A 23241-nucleotide genomic window follows, 5' to 3' on the forward strand; every position below is an offset into this window, starting at 1 on the left:
TTAACTGGAAAGAGGTTTAAAGGTAAGGGGAAGATGAGAAAACAGAAGGAACCTTGCCACTGCCATCAAAATGCTTTCTCATACCTGAGATTATCCTGCTCTCCGTGATTCACCCCACTGTCGAGAGACTCCTCAGCAGTCTCAAAGAACAATGGAATGTATTGTTTTGACATTTTCATCTTTCTTATGCAACCTGCTAGTCACAAAAGGTCATCCCCACCTGCTACCCAAGGGTTATCTCCAAAGCATCTCCAGGACTATCATGGGAATGAACTCCCTTACAGGAAGTGATCCACACCCATATCTGGGTCACACAACTGCGATTTGGCCCCCGTCAGGCAGAAGGCTGAGGCTGCACAGCTGGCCAGCTCAGGGCAGAATCTCGACTTTCTATTTCTTAACTACAAGGAGTTGAGCTCAGATCCCAAAGCTTTAGTATCTTCCTTGAGAAAGGGAGTTTTCTGTGAATTAGTGAGATCATGGCTCAATGAGCCACATAGCCCTAACCCCCACACAGGAGCCTTCCCTGAGCCCTCACCATGCTGGGTGTACCTGCCACCTGCCCATCCTGCCCCTCCAGTTGTTCCGGCTTCCTGGCATCCAGCAGGGATTGAATTATTCAATCAGAATCGCTTATAGCCACAGACCTGTTGCAGCACCAACTCAGTGCTCGCTCTCTCCTTTTCCTGGATTTAGAATCATTGCAGTTGCCAAAGTGTTTTTTTTTTATGTTGTTAAAATGTTGGGAAGGGAAAAGAACTGGCAAAAGAAGGAAATGTTGACATAGTTCGAATTTGTGGTGGGGGTTGGTGAAGGGAAGTCAGACCTTGACCCCATGTGGAACAGCATAAGGCATTAGTTTACCACAAGAGCATTTTCAGCAACATGTTTCCTCAATGTATACTGAAACAGGTAGGCCACCTTTTACAATGATTCTTTTAAAATCTTTTTATTCTAGATATTTACAGACAACCCCCCTTAAAAACTGTAAAAGAAGAAAAGAGGCAAGAGAGTTCTGAAAAAAAAAAAAAAAACAACAAAAGTTCTACAACGAAGCAGATTGCTCCTTTGCTGCCCCCAGAATTCTTGTGCTGTGACACACGTGGTCAATTCCAATTGCATCCTAGGCAGTGTGTGCAGAAAGTCATGTCAGTTCACAACTGCTGGACTTCCCCCTCCTCTCCGCCCCCTACCCACAACAGCTTGTGGTTTTAAGAACAACCTCTGACACTGCTTTGCTAGACAATGCCTGTCTGACTGCCTCTGTCCAAAATGTGGGAGAACTTTGGATGATGAAGCAAAAAATTAAACGAATTATAAATAATGAAAGTGACAAGAATGAGTATCTGGGTTGGTCTATGTCGGCCTCGTCAACACTTAGGATGGGGAGTTCTGTGCTGTGGCTACTGTCCTTTGGGACATTGTGGAATGTTCAGTGGCATCCCGGGGTCCTATACATCAGATGACAGGAGTCCCCTCCTCTTGTTGGGACTGTCAAAAATGTCCCAGACAATGCGAAAATCCCTGGGACGGGAGACCGCACAAGCACAACTTTCTCACCTTGGTTGAGAACCACTGGTGCATGTTAAAAAAAACAACCCACTATTCTTTTTCTTACAGAAGGAGGTAACAGTTATTAGGAACTGTGACTAACACTTCACAGATGTCCTGATCATAACAAGTCAACCTAAAACTTACATCTGCTCTCCTTGATACACAAATTTCTTTAACCTAGTACCGAAAATATACAACCAGATTATTTCATTTAATTAACTAAACTCTCCTAGACTTTGATACAAAGAACAAAGACTACTTAGAGGGATATAAGAAATAAGTAGTTGCTAAATACAGGCGAGCCTATAAAATCTTTATGGTATCAATCTGTAAAAAAAACAAATCTGGGGGCACATCTTTTCCACCAGCTCTCTGAATCCTTGCTCCAAACATACTTTCATGGAGGTCTTATCTCTGATGTACCCAGCAGGCCCCAAGAACTACAAGGGTAAGAGCATTTTTACCAATCTAGAATTCTAGAATTTCAGACTGTTAAAAACTTCCAGAAGAAGGACTGTGTTTTCCAAAGTATCACAGAAGCCCCCCCCCTTTATTTTTTGAGGAGGGGAGGGTCACACCAGTGGTGCTCAGGGGTTACTCCTGGCTCTGCACTCAGAAATTAATCTTGGCAGTGCATGGGAAACCACATGGTGTGCTGGTGACCCTGTGCAAGACAAGCAACCCTATCTGCTGTAATCTCTCAAGCTCCCAACAAAGGGGTCTTTCAGAGAAATCTGAATCTTTACTTTTACTCCATGTTAAGGAAAAATGTCAAATATTTTATTTTGCTAATATAATTTAGGGTTATAGGAAGGAAGGAAGGAAGGAAGGAAGGAAGGAAGGAAGGAAGGAAGGAAGGAAGAGAGAAAGAGGGAGGGAGGGAGGGAGAGAGGGAGGGAGGGAGGGAGGGAGACTGGCTATTAGCAAACAAGATGAATCAGCAAATGTCTATTCCTGGGAAGTTTAAAAGAAAAGTTTCCTTAAAAACTTTGGGGCCACAGTGATAGTACAGCAGGTAGGATATTTGCCCTATACACAATCAACCCAGTTTTGGTCCCTGGCACCCATATGGTCTCCTAAGCCCACCAGGAAAGATCCCTTAGTGCAGGGTAAGTCCTGAGCACAGCCGGATTCAGTCCAGAAACCAAAACAAACCAAACTGGTGAGAAAAAATCCCTCAATTTTATTCCTCTCTTTTTATCCATATTCACACTGCCTAGATACATACTTTTACTACATCATCATTAACTCCACTCTTGCTCAGATCTTCATCATCAGGTCAATTTCATTAACGTTCTCTCAGCTTCTCTCACCTGTCCACCCACCATGGCTGAGCAGGGAGGGAGGTAACAAGGGCTGAGGGTGACAACCTCATGTGATCGATAAAAGTTAAAAAAAAAATTATTTCTCCCTATGTTATTTTCGTACAATGAAAGTCATGTGACTAAGCTCCACAAGACCCAAAAGCCACAGTTCCTTCCATAGATTCTACAACACATATCCCTTCACTATTTCAAACTAGGTTTCCGATACTCTTTGGAAAGGTTAAATACTCCTTTCCTCACTTTTCCACGAACCCCTTAATTTTCTTCCCTAGGACTTATAATCCATAGCTTTGCTCAAAGTGGTGATCTATACCCTTTCCCCCCATGTTCATGAAAGGCCTTCAACTCCCAGCCCCAGGCAGAATGTACCCATCTTACTCAGCAGTTCCTTACTTAGTCAGTGGCCTGTGAATTTGTCCTCGCCCTGTGTCAGCACTCGCAGTTGCCTCTCTTACTGCTCATGCACAGCTAAAGCTGTATCTGCCTGCTTCGAGTAGAAGACCAGACTTGTTCTTCAGGTGAAGTTCTCAAGTATCTCTGTCAATCACTCTTACGCCCCCATCCCCCCCAAAAAAAATTGTCCTTCCAAAGGAAATTTACTTAGTGTTCCATTAAACATGCAAGCCTGTAGTAGGTTCTGTGAGAAACAGAAGTACTCTCCAGAGCCTTTAGTAGAAGGCTGAGATATATTAAAAAAAAAAAAAATCTTGGGCATAGCTGTGAGAGAGATTCCAAAGAGAACAGAACTTATCTTCATCTACACTGTGGTAAAAGCAGGAGCCACTTCTTGAGAGAGGTGATCTTGGCCACAGGATTTCATCATGTGTGTTGAGTCAGCTGAGTGAGACCTCCAAGGCCTAGAGACAGCACAGAGCACAGTGGGGCCAGAGGGGTTTACTGTGCTCAGTGCTCAGGGGATCGGGCACTGAACTCTCATCGTGTTTCAGAAGGTCCCTGAGCTTCACAGAAGCTGCACTCACATAGGGAATTCTCTGGAAGTCCTGTCCAGTGTTAAAGTAACAGAAACACACCGGAGAACCAAATGACCTGACCATAGCATAGCAGACTGACTGGAGAAGAAAGGTAACACCTGGGTTTCCGGAGCAGGTGAGAGACAGTGAGAGAAGACTGGAAAGGAAGCGGCACTGACAGGGATTACAGAGACAGCAACTAACCCTTGGTGCAAAGCTATTTCGAGAGGCCTCTACTACGGAAGAGCACAAAGCAACAGAAGGCCTCAAGTGACCACCCAACGTGAGTGCCTTCACAGCTAGAGGAAAGCCAAGATGATGAAATGGAGCAGAGAGCTGTAAAAAAGAAACTTAACTGCCACTGCAATAAATGCCTGCAATGCAGAAGACATGAGGGGGGAAATGGAATATTTCGAACGTCTACATGTCCACGGCATTTTGTGTATCTACAAAGACGGTGAATGTTTAGGAATGAAAAGTTCTGTTTATTCTGCTTGTCTCCTGCTCACTCATTAGTTTGACTCACTATTGAGGAACAAGCTCTAAGTTCTGTAACCAGTTCAGACAAGTTCGAGGCCTTGGTAACGTACGCCTTACTAAAATTGCACATGGTAGTGACGGAATCATCTCTCCTCTCAGGCGAAATGTCAGGGAAGTTCACGTGGTCTGTGTATGAATTACGCAGATGGGTAAGTGGTATAACAGAAGGCCGGCACACAACCTGACTGCAGAGTGAGTCATAAGGGTAAGTGATTCCAATTCTAAGAAACGTAGTGGAGTGACTTCAGGAAGTTTTAGCAGCATCGCAATCAGTTTTGGAACATATTATAAATCTGTTTTCCGCAAAGAAAAAAAAAGCTCAAAGTCATTCCTAAAAGCTAAAAGGGAACCTTTTAAAAGGTCACACTTCTTAAGAGGTACAAATCCAATATGGAAATCAAATTATGAAGTGAGACAAGCTCATCCCACCCATGCTATAAACACTCCATTAACAGCGCAGTTACAGGCGGCTTGTTCAAACTTTCCACCTGATGTTAATCACATTATCTCATAGGTTAAATTATGCTTGAACTGGACTAATCCCTTTCAAGTACCAACTTTCCACCAAGTGTTCACATCCAAGCAGAAAGGAGACAGAAAAGAGGAAAGCCTAGGAGCTTGGAACCCCAAACATCATGGACCATCATGGCAGAGTTCAACCTTTTTGATCCTAGATTTTGTTTGCAGTTTCAGTGTGATTTACAAGGATTCTGAAGGTCAACCAGCTGATGTGTGAAAATACCAATCAAGGGATTCCTGACTAAAGTTATTTTACTAGAGTGCACATAACAAGAAAAGCCAAGAAGGGTGACTTCACAAAAAACTGTCCATTACATTTGCTCCTATTTTCCCTTTCTGTGTCTCCCATCAAAGTTCTTATGGTACGAAACAAATGAAAATATTTTGTTCTTTCTTCTCAGATCTGATCCACACACGTGCACTACATACCTCGGCCCTTCTCCCCATTTTCCACTTAAGTCACTCCCACCCGCTGGGCAGGTCCCTGGACACCAGCCACAACGCTGAGAAGCCCCGTCTCCATAGGAACCCTCTAGCAGGATGGTTCCGCCACTTTGTGAAAGCAGAATTATTCCTTACTGAGTTCACTTTCACTCCAGAGAAATTACTAAAGGCAATAAAGGGCTTCAAAGACTGAGACAGCGGACTTCGGGTAAGAATACCACTTAGGGACTGAACAAAAAAAAATAACTTTTATCTCTGGTTGCTGGGTCATAATACAGCCTATTTTTTCCTTTTTATTAAAAATCAGGTCAACAGGAACTTCTTTGCCAGGACTGTGTAACTTTAACAGTTATTGTAGCTATATTTTTTTCTGTCCTTACTAAAGTGGTTTACTTTAGTGCTTGATTAAATTGTAATCATCCCCCCTGGCCCCCTTCTCAAATTATTCAGCCTATGTCTATTGAAAAAAAAGGACATTTTCCTCTGCAAATCTAATATTAAAATTACACCTAACAAAAGATTGCCCTAGGACTAGAGAGATGTTACAAGAGGTAAGGTGCTTGCCTTGTATGCAGCCAATCCTGGTTGAACCCCTAGCACTCCATATGGAAACCAAGCCCTGCTAGGAGTAAGCCTTGGGCACTGCCAGGTGTGGTCCAAAGCATGATAAATTCCCTTAGTATCCCCTCATCAAGAATAACCTCATATCCACATTTTCAGTCACTTTTAAATTGGTGGATGCTTATGTACTTTATCAGATCTTGACTTAACGTATCAGAACGTGAGTCAGAGAGATAGTACAGGAAGTAAGGTTTGATCCCCTTCACCACACATGGTACCCTGAGCACTGCTAGGGACCAATCCTGAGTACAGAGCTAGTAATAGACCCTGAGTACCACTGATATGGCCCCCAACCCACCCCCACCTTCAATAAATAAGTAAAACTAAATATCAGGATAATATCCATGTGTGACAGAATACCCACACATTACACCTAGGATCAAACAATGCAGTAGAGCACCTACAGAAATGACACCAGGAAGCAAAGAAACAGAGAAGAAGAGAGGAAGAAATGTCTGTCAGGGAAGAAATGGCAGAGACAATTCCCAGACACCAGGCTACTGAATTCATTGGTTTACCTTTTTCTGATCATTCTCCTACACCCAAAATGGTTCTCTGGTTTGCATTATTCTCGCAAATGGATATTAGAAAAAAGTCTTATAGTCCACGTTCTCCCATTTAACTTCTCTTTCATACTGTCACTGTCACTGTCCTCCTGTTGTTCATCGATTTGCTCGAGTGGGCCCAGTAACGTCTCCATTCTGAGACCTGTTGTTACTGTGTTTGGCATATTGAATATGTCATGGGGAGCTTGCCAGGCTTTGCCGTGCAGGCAAGATACTCTTGGTAGCTTGCCCGGGCTCTCCGAGAGGGGTGGAGGAATTGAACCTGGTCAATTCCTGGTCGGGTCGGCTGCGTGCAAGGCAAACGCCCTACCACTGTGATATCACTCCAGCCCCTCTTTTATACAGTTTGTGAAAAACAGTTAATCCTTGCTTGCAACTTTACCTTGCACTCATTTTAATCCTCCATTTGCTATTTTTTCTTTGCTGAGACTGCCTATAAGTTGATTAATTTCCTCAGTCACATTTAAGTGACCTTTTTCCAGGTGTATGGATTTGGTAAGATCACCTTGTACAAGCAGAATCCCAAACATAACCCTTTCCATCAGCCCAGTGCCCCAACAAACAGAGCCCCGACACCGACTCGCTCCCACACTCCAAAATCACCACCAAGTGTCCGGTCAGACTCTATCATTTCAGGACCAAATTCACTGAGAAATTAACCTATGAAAAATTCACGTATGCAGGTCTTTGTAACTGAAACCACCAGCCATCTCAAAATCGGGATGGGCTACCACCACCACCTCCCTGTACTTCCAGAAGCCCCAGCAGTCAAGCCCATGAACCAACTCCAGTTCTATTGGCTCAAGAAGGAAGTGAAACCCCTGGACAAGAACTGAGTGCTGAAAGTAAGTAAAGGAACAAACATGACAACCTTTCAGTACCTTCATTGCATACCATAATGTCTAAAAGGAAAGAGAGACAGACAGACAGACAGACAGACAGACAGACAGAGACAGAGAGACAGAAAGAAAGAAAAGAAAAGTGACTACTAAAGAAGCAGGCTGAGGGGAGGGCATGGCGGGAGGAAAACTGGGAACTTTGATGGTGGGAAAGACAGACTGATGAAGGGACAGGCGTTGGAACATTATATGACTAAAACCCATTCATGAACAAATTTTAACTGTGTTTCTCACAGTGATTCAATATTTTTTTAAATAAATAAAAAATGAAATTTAGAAAAATTATCTTCTTCATAGATGTAAAAGGTGATCTTGGGAAGCAGGTAATTTATTCAGAGAAGGAGTATCACCTGCATGATGGAGATTTCTACATCTGAAAAGGTCAAGGTGTATATCCATGTAATTGGCAAGCTTTATTCCACTTATTGGCTCACTAACTGATGTCTCTCCTCCCAAAGATGATTAGAAGGCCTTCCACATGGGAACTGTCATCTAGCACTTTCAGTGGATGTCAGAGCAGGCTCTCAATCCAGAGAGCTCATCCTGTACTCACACGTAATAGCTACACAATATTGTAAAGTACAAAATTGTTAAACGTCAGTGTTCACACAAACACAGATATTGACAGAGTCTAACATGACTTTTTGGCAAAGCTTAGCCATACAAATGACAGTAAGAGGCTGAGTCAGCACTTTAAAAAATAAACACTTCAAAGTTTTTAGTTATGGCTAACTGTGACCTATATATGCAATTACGGGGTTAGGGGAGAGTTGAGGTCGTAGAACACACACCTAGCATCTAGTACCAAGTCTGATGGCCAGTACTGCAGGGTTTGACCTCAGAGCTTTCTGAGTACTGCTGGGAGTGGCCCTTACTTTTTAGAAAGGGGGATTCCATTACATTTTGCTTTGTTTTTGGTTTGGGAGCCCCATCTGGAGGCGCTCAATGGTTATTCCGAGCTGTATGCTCAGGGGTCGCTGCTGGTGGTATACAGGGGACTGTGTGGTGCCAGGAATGAACCCGGAGTGTCCCGCATGCAAGACTTGGACAAGGCCCATTGAGACACCCCCTTCACCCCAACCATCAATTATGATAAATTGTTATTTCTTAGATGTTTATTACTGGCAAAACTCACAAGGAAATGTTTCTTGGCAAACTGTATTCATTTTTAGTACTCTTTAAAAAGAAAGTTCGGTTACTTTCCATTTTATCACATAAGCTTTATCCCATGTAATAGAGAAAATACACAACGTGTTGTTCAACACTAATAGTTACTTTTGTAAACGGATGATTCATGCTAATTAAACTTGCAACCCAGGAGAATAAAATTAGCTTGTTTCGACATTTCCTTTTTGTTCCGTAATTACAATTCAAGGTTATGTTAGATACCACGTTACTATAATTTTGCCCGAGAGACAGACACTGCACATCCCACATTTTTTTTAAAACAGGCACTGCTGATATAAATCCAGGTGCTTGCTGAATAAGGGTCTTGCAGACTTCCTAAGTGATTCTTACCAACCTTGTGCTCCAGTGTCACTTGTTTCTGTAAATTCGGTAAGTAAGAGGAGGAAGTACTGAGATCATTTTAGCTTGCTGTAGACTCACCGGATTTGCAGGAGGTGGAGAATTTAAAAATAGAACATGGCTAGCGTTTACTTCGGATGCTAATGTTCAAGTAGCAATCTGTTCATCCAATGTTGACAGCAAGCACTGCATCAATTTAAATTTTCATAAACCCAGTTGGAATTTCACTACCTCTCAAAGAGACAAACCACAGATCTGGAGAGCTCACAAAGCCCAGTCAGTATTGTGAGCATTTGGAACTGTTTTATGATAATGGGGAGGTGACATGTATTTAATACTCCTTATTCCAGGCTCAGGGGTGTAAGTGGCACAAGTTAGGTCTCCAAGTGTCTTCATGGCATTTCTCAGGTAAATCTCCATTTTTGACGTTGGAAACTTTGTGTTTAGAAGAGTAAATAAAATCCCAGAGGCGGGCCGGAGTGATAGCACAACAGGTAGGGTGTTTGCCTTGCACGCAGCCGACCGGGGTTCAATCCCTGGCATCCCATCTCCCCCAAGAGGAGAGCCAGGAGTAGCCCCTGAGCATCTCTGAGTGTGATTCAAAAAGCAATCAATAAATAAGTAAATCCCAGAGGCAATGGCCTATCCAGGATGTTGTGGAGCTTGAGTGTACAGGAAAGGGGAAAAATGTGAAATGATGAACTAAATTTAATTTAGATTTAGGATCTTAGGTGGGTCAGCACTAAAGAGGAATCCTGCCAGTGAGCTGGACTGACAGCCAAGTGACTGACCACACTACGCAGCAGAGACAAAAGGAATCTGGTTATCTAGAAACATGAACTGTGAAATAGAAATCCTTCATGTGTAAAAACTCTTAGTTTGGGGGCTTGGGGGAGATAAGTGGGGCTTGGACCACACCAGTGGTGCTCAATGGTTATTTCTTGACTGTGTGTTCAGGGTTCAGTGCTCAGGGGACCAAATGCAGTACCAGGGAACAAACTAGGGTTGGCAGAACAAAGCACAGGTACCTTCACCCCAAACCATATTTCTGGTCCCTTAGAAATTTTTTGTTATAATTAATTTTCCCTGTTGTTATTATCATTACTATTTTTTAGAAATAATATTTTTTGTTATTGTTTAATAAGTCAGGATAAATAAGGGTGGGCAGAACCTGGCCGACCCAGCCAACCCAGGTTCGATTCCTCCACCCCTTTCAGAGAGCCTGGTAAGTTACCGTTTCGATATTCCAAACAAGTGTCACAATACAGACGTTACTGCGCCTGCTCGAGCAAATCAATGAAAAACGGGAGGACAGTGACAGTGACATTATAAACTAAGTGAAAAAGGATTGTATACAGATCCCATGGACTTTTAACTATGATCTGGAAATTACATGGATTTGATGAACATAATTTTGTAATTTATATTAATCAATTTGTTGAAATACATAGATTAGCAGAACATACACAGAGAAATAGATTTAATATTTGTTAAAGTGATCCAATAATTAATAAGCAATTTGAAACCTGATATAGAGGCCATGTTGGGAGTGGCAGGAGGGAAACTGGGGACATTGGTGGTGGGAAATATATACTGGTGGAGAGATGGGGTTGAAACATTGTATGACGGAAACCAATCATGAATAATCTTGTAACTGCATTTCATTGTTTTAACTAAACTGTGATTTAGTTAAAAATAAATAATTTAAAAATTAAAAAAAAAATAATAAGGGGAGGCAGGGTGGGGAGGACAGAGAAATAATTGACCGGTGAATGGCGAGCGTCAGAGGAAGGCTGGCAATATCTTCACTGGCCTGAGTATTCTGAACGTAAAACAATCTCTGTGTTCTATACTACATGTTCTTAGGAAATCATTACCCTTTGGGGAGCAATGAAAAGTCAGGAAGTTTAGATGCAAGCTTATCTGTGATGCTTTCTAAGTAAAATGTGTGTGAAAACAGCAACCATTTTTCCTAACACTATGCCAATTTTTCTTGAGTGGTTTCCCTCTGTTCGCAAAATATGTGATGCTGACTGAATACATTCACTCACAATCTATTGTTTGTTATACCAAGAAAACTCATTTGTCCAAAATAAAAAGCTTATTTTTCCCAAGTGAGGAATGTATTATTCCCCCCAAAACACAGCCAATAATTTCAGACTTCAGGATAAGGTCTTTCTTATTATCCCCATATCATAGTGCGATTCTGATAAAAACATGAAGTGATATTTGTCTTTTTCCTAAGTTTTATGAAATTCTTTTCACATGAGAAATTCCATGTAAAGTTCTGACACAGGATATCAGAATTTTTAAAAGCACTGTTAATTGTGATTTCCTAAAAGCACTGAATTTTACCTCTGGTGAATGGGGAGCATCAGAGGAAGGCTGGCAATATCTAGAACATAGATATTGTTCTGTCAGATTAATTTTGCCTAAGAATGCATGTGACAGAGCTGCGTGTGGCCACTTAGGCTATGAACAGAACAGTTTCAAGGATGCAAAACATTGACAAAATCCCTAACACTATATAACTATATGTGGATCTTTTATAATTACATAATTTATAATCTATGTCAAATCCACATTCAAGATCAATTTTTCAGATCCTCTAGGAATGGAACCTGGGCACTATCTTTTTAGCTATTCTTCGAATGAGCCCAATGTGCAAGAAAATTTGAAATCCTTAAGTTGAACATCTGGGATAATCAATTTTATTTACTTTGGTTTTTTGTGGGCCATCCCCAGGGATGCTCAAAGGTTACTCCCAGCTCTGCACTCAGAAATCACTCCTGGCAGGGCTCAGGGGACCATTTGGGATGACAAATATTGAACCCAGGTGAGCCACATGCAAGGCAAATTTCTTACCTGCTGTACTATCATTTCGGCCCTGGTATCATCAATTTTATGCATGTATTCTGAAAGATTCATAGAGGTGCTTTAGAATTGACCTCACCAATTAAGAAGTATATAGTTCAACAAGCAAGTGAAGCTATACTTGTGTGAAGAAAAAGGTAAGCAAATGAAGACTGAGACTAGGCACCGAATGAATGTGATACATGATAAGTAACATGAGAGACACCCAGGGATAGGAGGAGATGCTTATACCTCCTGACACAACAACAAGCTCTTAGGAAACCATGGTTGAGGAGGCAACTGTGGCCAGCTGGGGAACTGTATAAATGGTGAAGAATCAAGTCAGTCCAGAAAGCGTAGTGTCAAGGCTAATCATGGGAGAATGTTTTGGACCACTATACCAAAAAACAAAAAAACAAAAAAACAAAACAAAACAAAAAAACACCAAACCAGTCCCTGGAGAACCACAAGCAACACATCAGTCTGGCGGTACACTGGAGTCTCTAAGGACATCCAAACAAGTGATGAAATAATGAAATGAAAGCATCCCTTAGGCAAAATTAATCTGACAGAACTATTCATAACAGGTTTAGGGGAAAGACTAAAACTATCTATAAAGAGAATGAAGCACAACTGTATACTTTCCACCTCAGTACTCCAGGAAAGATAGGAACCAGCTGTTTGGGCTTACCAAAGTCCTGTGGATCTCACGTGTTGGGGAACTTCCCTCGGGTCGGATGGGGAGGGGGTGGGGCTTCATTCTCAATCCCTTTGGCCTGGCTCTCATTTTCACAGTTGCAATTCTTTCTACCACTATCTGCTTTTTTTCTCACCTTCATGAAATCTACTCCTATAGCTAGGAAATATGAATTCCAGAGGTCAGAGCTTCAGGCCATAAAAAATGCTTTTGTATAAAAAGGAACCATGAGAAACCTGGTGATACCCAGGCCATATAGACAACTGAAAGCTACTAAAACAATGTTGGGGGGTGGGGGGTGGGGGGATCACGGACACCAAGCCATTCATTCAATAAGAATTGAACACATACCATTTGCTGCTCTGTGGGCATTGTAAAGTATCACTCAGCAACATAAAGGCAGTCTAGAGCTACTCACTTTATAGCTAACTGATTAATGTGTCCTGCTACAAACTTCTAAAAAATCAATAATAGAGAAAAAATCAAGATCCTTTATATAATGAACCATTACTACTAGAAGTAGAGGAAATCTCTCTTTTTTTTTTTTTTTAAAGATGGCACTTGAAAGTCACCACTACTGAATATCAGTCAAGCCAAAAGATGCATCCTAACTCCCCCTTACATGGCTGGCACATAGAGTGATTCATAAAACTTAAGTCAGATGGTATGGCTGGAATGAATGGAGTCAGAGTGAAGTGAGAAAGCCACTATAATCCTGATTTAACTCAAGTGTAAGGTCACCTGATTTCTAAATGTCTTGCTGCAGTGAGTGACTTGTCCAGGTATCTCAACTTCTAGTTCACTGCATTTAAAACCAGGCCACAGTGCTCACTTATGAAAGGGCATCTTGTGAAATCCTGACATCAATTCATTCACAAAGCAATACTCAAGTTGCATCCAGACTACTCAGAGACAGTGAGGTTGGCTACAATTACTGACTGTCATTCCAAGTCCAGATACATTCTTGGTGCTTGCAAAGTTATCATCTTATATCTAACAAGAATTTTTTAAAGAACATTGACCAAGGGTGTTGGACACTTTGGTAGTATAACAGTAAAATAAATGTGTAGATGAAGACTATAAGCATGTGACCCAAACTATCATTTTCTTTTAATAAAAGAGTTTGGGGACCAAAGACCATAGTTCAATCCCCGTGGTACCACATATGGTCGGTCCCAAGTGTCACTAGGAACAACCCTTGAAACACAGAACAACCAACCTCTCCCACAAAAACATTCTCCTAGAAGATGAGAAGGGGAGAGCTGGAAAATCTTGGGACATTCATGGAGGGATGCTGACATGGGTGGTGGGTTTGGTGCTGAAATCCTGCATGCCTGAAACTGTTAGTGACAGCATTGCATCTTATATGTATTATAAATAAAAATTGAAGAAATTTTTAAAAATCTGTTTTAGTTGTAAACATTCATCAGAAATTCCCACAAAAAAAATGAAATGAACTTTCAATGATAAAATGACTATACAAACACATCTGATTTCTCATGATTCCGACTTTGCCAGTGTGGAGGAAAAAGTTAGCACAGACAAGTGCCCTTTCTGTCTTCTCGTGCCTTGAGTAGTATTACCTGCATAATGTACTGGAATCTCTATCTTTGGCCCAATGACATAGTGTCCCTCCTCCAAGCTGTGGGCAGTAATCGTGGTCCACTGCCGGCAGGAGTGAATCAGAAGGTAGTCATTCTCTCGAAGCCCCTCTATGCATTCTCCTAGAAAACAGCAAATCATTTAAAAATAAATTAGAATTAGCATCTACTTACTCCATAAGTAAAAGTAAAGTAAAGGCCCTCCCGTTGATCATCGATTTGCTCAAGCGGGCCCAGTAACATCTCCATTGGAGACTTTGTTGTTACTGTGTTTGGCATATCGAATACGTCACGGGGAGCTTGCCAGGCCCTGCCGTGCAGGCGAGATACTCTCGGTAGCTTGCCGGGCTCTCCGAGAGGGGCGGAGGAATCGAACTCGGGTCAGCCATGTTGGCTGCGTGCAAGGCAAACGCCCTACCTCTGTGCTATCGCTCCAGCCCATACTCTGCAACAAAACTTCACAAGTAAACACGAATTCACATTTTCATTAATGCAGAAGTCACCTATTCACACCAAGGTAAGTTCACTTTTGAACTAGCAAAACAAGGTATTGCAATACCAAGTTAACAATTCTATATAGAATCCCAAGAAAATATTTCCTCTGATTCAAACATTTTCCAGTACCTCATTTTTATTAAAATCATGATGTTCCAAAGTTAATAAAACAAATGAGTGTTAACAACATACCAGACACTACTTACAAGCATGGCCTATATTATTTCATATTATAAAGTAACATGAAGTAGCAAATAACATTGCTTCTCTTTTCTAGATGGGAATATTCAAGGTTTTGTCAGAATTGTTAAGAAACATGTTGAAGTATACAAATTAAAGCAGGGAATTCAGGTTTAGGTCAAATTGATTCCAAAGCTTATGCTTTTAATCACTGCCAGATAGCTATCAAAAATAAAGCTTTAGGTCATCCTCTCTGGAAAAGGTAATTAAAATTAAATATATCTGTCACTGTTACTGTCCTCCCATTGTTCATCGATTTGCTCGAGCGGGTCCAGTAATGTCTCCATTTTGAGACTTGTTGTTACTGTGTTTGGCATACTGAATACATCACGGGTAACTTGCCAGGCTTTGTCGTGCGGGCGAGATACTCTCAGTAGCTTGCCGGGCTCCCCGAGAGGGGCGGAGGAATCAAACCCGGCTCGGTCCGGCTGGCTGTGTGCAAGGCAAACGACCTACCGCTGTGCTATTGCTATTTCTCTTTATATTTTATAGGGCTTTCTAAGTTTTCTCTAGTCTCCTATCAAAACTTCCAACCAAATAAAAATGAAGCTTTACAGTATACATGAGAAAAATGTTTTTACTTGACTATTTTCTGAACTGCTTTTATAGTATCTGAACCAACCCTACTTCAAAGAGAAATCTGCTTGATAAAATTTAAAGGAAACTTCTTAATAAACCATCGCATTAATTTTGGTTTAATAATTTTAAATGTTCAAAGGATAACCCTTGAAAAGGACGATTCTTGTATAAAGAATACATACATCCTTGTATGTATGAAGCTTCCTGTACAGAAACCAAATGTACCCTAGGCTAATTGATAAATACTAAGTTCAGGTTTCTAGCCTTTTTAAAGGCAGAACAATTACCTCTCTTATTTTTGACGGTTTCTACAACATGAAAAAGCTATCTATTACATCTATTACATCTATTCCAACATGAAAAAGCTATCGATAATTTAACTGTAGTTTTAATTGGCATTTGTAAATCCCTCAAAAATGCTTAAAAATTTTAGTACTTTCAATTTTAAGAAAAAAATAGATGGCTGCAATAATCAGCTTGGTTATCTAAATCACAAACCCTCCACGAATCCTTTACACCTCTGTGGCGAGGAAAAAAGCAAAACCTTTAATTGGAGGAACAGGTGGAGGCTGTAGGATGAGAGAAGCAGAAACAGACCTGGTGCCCTGCTTAGCAAGGGACGGAGGGGAGCGGAGACTTTGATTCACTGTGGGAAGGGAGGAGAGGAGAGTGAGTGGTGTGGGGGCCAGGTGCAGCTCCCCCATTCCTCATGCTTTGTAAGGATCAGTCATGCAGACATTCAGGGAGCCACTGTAAGTCAGGACCCCTCTGCATTTGTGAAGTATGTTAGTTAGGGCAGAGAAGATAGCACAGGTGTAAGGTACCCAGCTTGCAACAGCAGCTGGGGAGGAAAGGAGGGATGGATGGAGGGAGAGAAAGAGTTTGGAAAGCGAGGGAGAGAGACAGAGGAGGAGAGAGGAATCTAGAACCGCTGTCTCAAAATACACACACACACACACACACACACACACCCCAAAACACTCAACCAATACTGCCAAATACTGCCAACCCCCACCTGCCCAGATCTGGTCTCGTCAAATCTCTGCTCTCCGCACCCCCCGCCCCCCCCCCCCCACCCCCCAGTCATTCTGGGCAAGAACCTTCTCTTCACCCATGAGCAGAAGCAACAACAATCAGCGATTCATACAGTGGTTGTGCAGATGGTGACAATGAAGGAAGATGTGTAAGGCCAAGTCCCGTACCACAATGATCATCAACAAAAATATCAGCTACAAAGTTTATCATTATAAGCTTTCCTTCCCTAAAATTTAATTCTTCTATAAACTATGTGATTTGGGTCATATTATCCTTTTACAAATGAGGAAAACTATGATGCGGAGCAATCAAGAAACATCCTGCAGTGGCACAGCTTGTTGGTGGCGGAAACCGACTTCAGGATCACTCCCCTGTCTCTTCCAGGCTCCCTCAATGCCAGACTGCGATGGGCTTCAAAACTGCTGAACTGTCAGTGAATTCTATGAAGCAAGAAGCTGACTCTCAACTTCTAATCTCACTTGTTCACTCAACCAGTAAGACCAGCACAGTTCCCAGCACTGGGGACACACATCAGTAAACACAACAAAATCCCTGCCTGGGACTGCAAACCGCACAACAGAAAGCAGACACAGTGTTCTCTGAACAAAAAGAACGATGGAAATATGAATTCATTAGAAAGTCAAAGGGGCTATTGGGGGAAAGAAGAAAAAAGCATAGAAAATTCTCACTTAGCATTGCCAATAATTTCTTGAAAACTGACTTTCAATGCAACAACATGTAAAGAAAGCAATTTTACCAAAATAGGCAAAAAGATAAGAGGAAACTTGCTGCAGCATTCTTCCGGTCACAAAACAAATCACCAAACATCAAAAGACCTCAAATCAGTCATTTGTATTCATCTGCTCATTCATTCCTCAAAGCACTTATTCTCGCCCAGGGTCGTAGGTGGCTGGTCTATCCTGGGAGCTCAGGGGGAAGCAGGAAGCAACCCTGGACAGGACACCCTTCCCTGCAGGGTGCACTCACACCCACATTCACTCTGACAGAGACAAGTGAGATACAACAATGCACCCAGTGAGTCCATCTCTGGGATGTGAGAGGAAGCCAGAGATCCGGAGCCAAGTGCAGGCAGTCACAGAGAAGGCGAACTTACAAACACCATGCAACGCAGCGGTGACCCCAACTGTCTCCCCATCAACATTCGAACAAGTTGAATGGAACCATGTTATCCAATGACCTGCTTGTGCAGGAACAGAGATAAGAAAGGAGAGCACTGTGCAAGTTTGTTGTTTTGTTCTGCCCTGTAAAACAATAGACTTAGTCTCTCTGTTCAAGAGGTCAACTCTCATCCGTGGGATATGTTCGTGATATGTCCATATATAACACGGCATAAGGTAGGACAGATGAGCACAAAGAATGAGAAAGGGGATTTTAGAGTGGAGATGGGAAGTTCCAAATAGAAGATCAATACTACAGGATGATACTCTATGGGGGTGGGGGAGGAAGGTGGCTTCACTCTCCATGGATGAGATCGATGAGAAGGCAACACAGGAAGCCAATGGAAGCTTCTGGACAAGGGAACGGCCAACAATCTGCTTAAGGAAAATTAATCTGGCAGTACTCTAAACGATGTCTTGAAAAAGAGAAAAACCAGAGCCATGGGGAATAAGCAGGGAACTCAGTGAAAAACACGGCTGTACAGGGAAAAAAGGGAAAATGTCATTTTCTGCAACTAAATTGTTATATCATGAAACTGGTTTTAATTTTATTCCACAGTGGGCTCTAAAGAAGCAGCCAAGAAACAATTGCAGTCAAGTTAATCAAAATGAAAATTTAATGTTAAACCCTACTGCTAGCTGATGTAGTAAACCCTCTATCAAGAGGATTCAGAATGATTTCTGAAGTCATAAAATAGTAAGAAAGTGAAGCCTACTTTTGAGCTTGTTTTTTTGCTGTTGCCTTTTTTAAAATAAATGAACCACGTGCTTGCTTCAGGCAAATTAAGTTTTATAAAATTGTCTAGAAATAAAACTTACTACAATCTTAAAATATGCTAGGGAAGACTGCTAATAGAAACACTACATTAAATGAATTCTTAAAGTCAACAGTCTTGTGAATATTATGCTGTTGCTTAACTGTGTATAACATACTAAAACTTAATATAGTTGGCTCAAAGTGTAGCAACAAAAGGGCTTAAAGAACGGCACACTATATTCCAAAGTATGGCAACGCTCTCCTGAAATTTCTTTTCATCTAGCACACCTGATATACTCTCCTTGCCTGATTTGGTCTTCGACACTGTCTTACATACCTATTAAAAATCATTTTTAATATTTAGAACTACAATTCACGAATCCCTCCAAAATCAATCTAATAATCTAAAATAAACACATTTTTTCACAAACATCACACACTGCTATTGCTTTGGCAATGCAAGCTTTGTTTTTTCTTTCATTCTTTCACAGGGCTGTGTGTGCGTGCACATACGGGCATGCGTGCAACACCAAGGAATGGACTTCAAACTTCACACATGACAATAGCCTTAGTCCTCATAAACTCAATTTCTTAATTCAAGAAAATTGCAAATCTAGTTTCAAAGGGTGTATGACCTTTCTATTTATCACACCTTGTGTTAAAGCCCAAAGAACCGCTTATCTACTCCACACGCCGCACTCATATAACCTGGAGCCTTTCCTTCCTTGCTTTCTTGGACCCTGACCTCTCAATTCCTACTCATACACTGCTTTCCCACACATTTTTTTTTCTTTTTGAGTCACAGCCGACAATGCACAGGAGTTACTCCTGGTTTATGCACTCAGGAATTACTCTTGGCAGTGCTCGGGGGACCATGTGGGATGATGGGAATCGAACCTAGGTGGGCTGTGTGCAACGCAAACACCCTACCCACTGTGCTATTGCTCCAGCCCCTTTCCCACACATTCTTGAAAGGCCAGTTCAAATGCCACCTTCATTAGTGTCTTTCTGATAGAAGGAATCCTTGTACTTAATCACTGAAATGGTGCTTATTTGGGGGGGCTGGAGTGATAGTACAGCAGGTAGGGTTCTTGTTTTGCATTCGGCCCACCCAGCTTCAATCCCAGGCATCCTATAAAGTCCTCCAAGCACTGCTGGGAGTAATTCCTGAGTGCACAGTCAGGCATAACTCCTGAGCACAGTCGGATATGGCCCCAAAACCAAAATAAATAAGTAGTACTGATTTTGTAGCTTTGCTTATATTCTAGGCTGAATTAGAATTTTCATATAAAATTATAATGAGCATATTTGACATTATGCTTTTATATTTAACATTTCAATAAAATAATTTAACACTTTGAAAATTACCACTTTTTATTTCGTCCTTTTAAGGTTGGTCTTTACATTCTTCATGTTCGAGAAATAGTAACATAGGAGCTAAGAACCAGAGATCACTCAGGCCCATTCTATCGTAACTGACCCTCGCTTAACCTGCCCTTCTTACCAGTGTTCACATAAAAGAAGGAAGTGGCTCAGGCTCATGGATTAGTACTGTCTTTTAGTATTTTAATAATGTGCTCATTTACTCAAAATACTTTACCCAAATACTGGTTTTTATTTTTTTTTAAATGCTGGCTTGTAACTATTTTAGTTTTACTGAAACTATAATTTAAAATAAAAAAGAAAGAAAAAAGAATGAACCTGAAGCAATCACACAGTGGGCAGGGCGTTTGCCTTGCATGTGGTTGACCCAGGTTCAAACCCCAGCATTCCACATGGTCCCCTGAGCACCGCCAGGAGTAATTCCTGAGTGCAGAGCCAGGAGTAATCTCTGAACATCACTGGGTTTCTCTGTTAAGACTAAAGACCGAGAACAAAACGGACACATATCCTAGTCGGCTGGTATTCTGCCATCCTCATAGCACACAGAACAAATGTGTGATTTTATACAGTCCTCTAAGTTTGTCATGATTATGGCAGCTGGCATGTCAAACTGTTTCTTGTTTTCTCCATGTGTGTCTTTCTGGGAGCTGCATTTCACATCATAGTAATAGGCTCTGTGGATAATATGGGGATCCGTCACTATAATACATGTGTTGGCTTTTTATCTTTCAAGTTGTAGAATATAGCCACTCTAATTTGCACATCAAATATAAAATCATCTTTTTCTGTCTTACTTTTCTTTGTAATGAATTTTATCTCTGATTAACTTGGCTGCTTTTCCTTTATTGGTAGAACCTCACCTATGATGGACACATATATTTGCTGACTGACTTAGATAAAGCCCAACTGAGATAATTTAAAATATTATATTGCTAACATACAAATAATGACAATCAGATTTACTACTTGACTCGTTTTTATCAGTTATGGATATAAACTATTGCTTAAACCATAGGCAAGCCTTATTAATAATGAATAAATCCATTGATTTTATTATATCTCTTACTTCTTATTACAAATCTAACAGTTGTGTGATGCTTCATTTTACCAATGTTAAAAGGTTGGTTAAGTGGTAACACTTTTCTGATACTTTCTTCTTATCAAGAAATAGTGCTGCCTGATTATAATTATGATTTGACTGATCTTACAAGTTTTGTGTGTGGTGTGTACAGGAAACCTACAGAATGAGTTAAACACTCTAACCATTGCTTTTTCTCTTGTAAACGTATATTTTTAAGTGCCTTGAATGGTTTTCTCCTTTTTCTCAGTGCCCTCGTGCTGAGGTTCTTCCATGCTATGGAGTTCTAGCCAGCGGTGTGTGAAGAGCAATGACACTTCCCATTTCTTGTCCTTGCCTTACAAGAAAACTGCCCGCAGCTGTCCTCTATGCTCTCTCCTCGGCCAAAGGCTGACACTGATTCCCAGAAACCTTGGGACAGCCTGAAGAGAGAAGAGCTACCAGCAGTTTGATTCCTTAATCAATACAGAGTTAATACACCACCCTCAGAGTCCTGACCACAGTGAGTCACAGAGACATATTCCCTGGGCAATATTATGCCAATGGAAAATCTGTGAGTTCTATAGTTTACTTTGTTCAGTAATTAGACTGCCTTAATGAAAACATGACCATGTAGAACTGTAGGCACCACTCTGTAATCAGAGGTTCCTGATTACAATGAGCACATAGGTTTCATGACAGAGGTTCTTCTATTCCAGTGCTCCTCATAAATAAAAGCTTACCTTGAATTTGTGATGGCAACCTAGATTAAAAACTCCTTCTGTCATTCTCTTAATTACATTCCAACCTGTAAGCTCAGCAATATAATTAAATGCTATTGAATTGTAACACTTAAATGTTAACAAAAAGTCTTTGGGGCTGGAGTGATAGTACAGCCGGTAGGGAGCTTGCATTGCTTGAGGCTGACCCAGGTTCAATCCCTGGTACTGTGTAAGGCCCACCAGGAATGATCCCTGAGTGCAGAGCCAGGAGTAAACCCTGAGTACAGAGCACGGAGAAAGTGCTGAGGACCACTAGGTGCGGCCACAAAGCAAATGTTCCAAGCATTTCCATACAAATTTTTGGATCATTAGTCAATTTTAAAAAATTGTGATATTTCAAATAATTGTGTATAATCTGCATATAAATTTGGGTGAAGACTATCATCTTAGATTCATGATGATATTTTTCTACTCATTTAGATCTTTATTTCAATGATTTTTTTTTTTTAAAGTTTTCAATATCCTGGGGCTGGAGCAATAGCACAGCGGGTAGGGCGTCTGCCTTGCACGCAGCCGACCCTGGTTCGATTCCCAGTATCCCATATGGTCCCCTGAGCACTGCCAGGGATAATTCCTGAGTACAGAGCCAGGAGTAACCCCTGTGCATCGCCAGGTGTGACCCAAAAAGCAAAAAATAAATAAATAAATAAATAAAGTTTTCAATATCCAAGTTGCAAATCTTTTGGGGGTAGTGTGGAGAGGGGAGTTGGGTCACACCTGGTTGTGCTCAGGGTCTACTCATCTTGAATCTGTGCCCAAAAATGATTCCTAGCAGTGCTTGAGGGACCATATGAGGTACTAGAGATGGAATCAGGATCAGATGCATGCAAGGCTTTAATTCCCGTGCCTTAAAATCGTGGGGAGCAGTTCAAATAGATATTTTGGATAAATTCCTTAGGATTTTCAGTACACATGTTCAAGTTATCTGTGAATAGAAATCATTTCACTTCTTCCTTTTTTAATTCAAATGTCATATATAATTTTTCTTCTGCAGTACTGGCACAAGTCACTGTACTGGCTTCAGCACAGTGCTGAACATAAGCGGCAACCCAGGTGTTCTCTCCCTCATTTTTCTTCTTAATAGATAAAATAGATATAGTTATTAGAGCAATTGGTAATAGGCTTCTCAGACAACTTACCACTGTCACCTTGTCTCTGGGTCTCTGAGTTGTAGTCAAATTCAAGCCTAAACTAATAGAGAAATACTGACATGAACTAAAACAGTAGTGCCTGGCTTGTCCAATCGAAATATATGAACTAGTTTATAATAGGAGGGTCACAAATCACAAATCACAAATCATCCTGTTAATCGTCGATTGCCTCGAGCAGGCCCCAGTAACGTCTCCTTCATCCGAGCCCTGAGATTATATTCAAGGCTCTTTAGGAGAATGAGACCCATCATTGTTACTGGTATTTGGCATATTTGGTATGCCACGGGGAGTTTGCCAGACTCTGCCCTGTGGGCAGGCTACATTCGATAGCTGCAAGTTTGTCCAAAGTAGGAATGAGATAATAAGATGTCATAATAGGATGTCGCGCAGCCGTGAATGCGGGAGCTGATTTTTATAGTCTCTGAGTCTTGGCCATTGATGGGATTACACGGCGCCAGGGGGCCTGT

General features: G+C 41.3%; 1 protein-coding gene across 3 annotated transcripts in view; it reads right to left on the bottom strand.

Moving 5' to 3' along the window:
* GAREM1 (GRB2 associated regulator of MAPK1 subtype 1) overlaps nucleotides 1-23241 on the bottom strand; it is a 213814-nt gene that overhangs the window by 115575 nt on the left and 74998 nt on the right. For 2 of the 3 annotated variants that reach the window (XM_056138160.1, XM_056138159.1), the window contains exon 2: nucleotides 14100-14240. In XM_056138160.1, coding sequence (XP_055994135.1) covers nucleotides 14100-14240 — 141 coding nt within the window. Of the gene's footprint in view, nucleotides 1-14099; nucleotides 14241-23241 lie in introns of those variants that run through there. The other variant, XM_056138161.1, reaches the window with a different exon arrangement.

The sequence above is a fragment of the Sorex fumeus genome, unplaced genomic scaffold, assembly GCF_029834395.1.
Source record: "Sorex fumeus unplaced genomic scaffold, SorFum_2.1 ptg000128l, whole genome shotgun sequence".
Lineage (NCBI taxonomy): Eukaryota > Metazoa > Chordata > Mammalia > Eulipotyphla > Soricidae > Sorex > Sorex fumeus.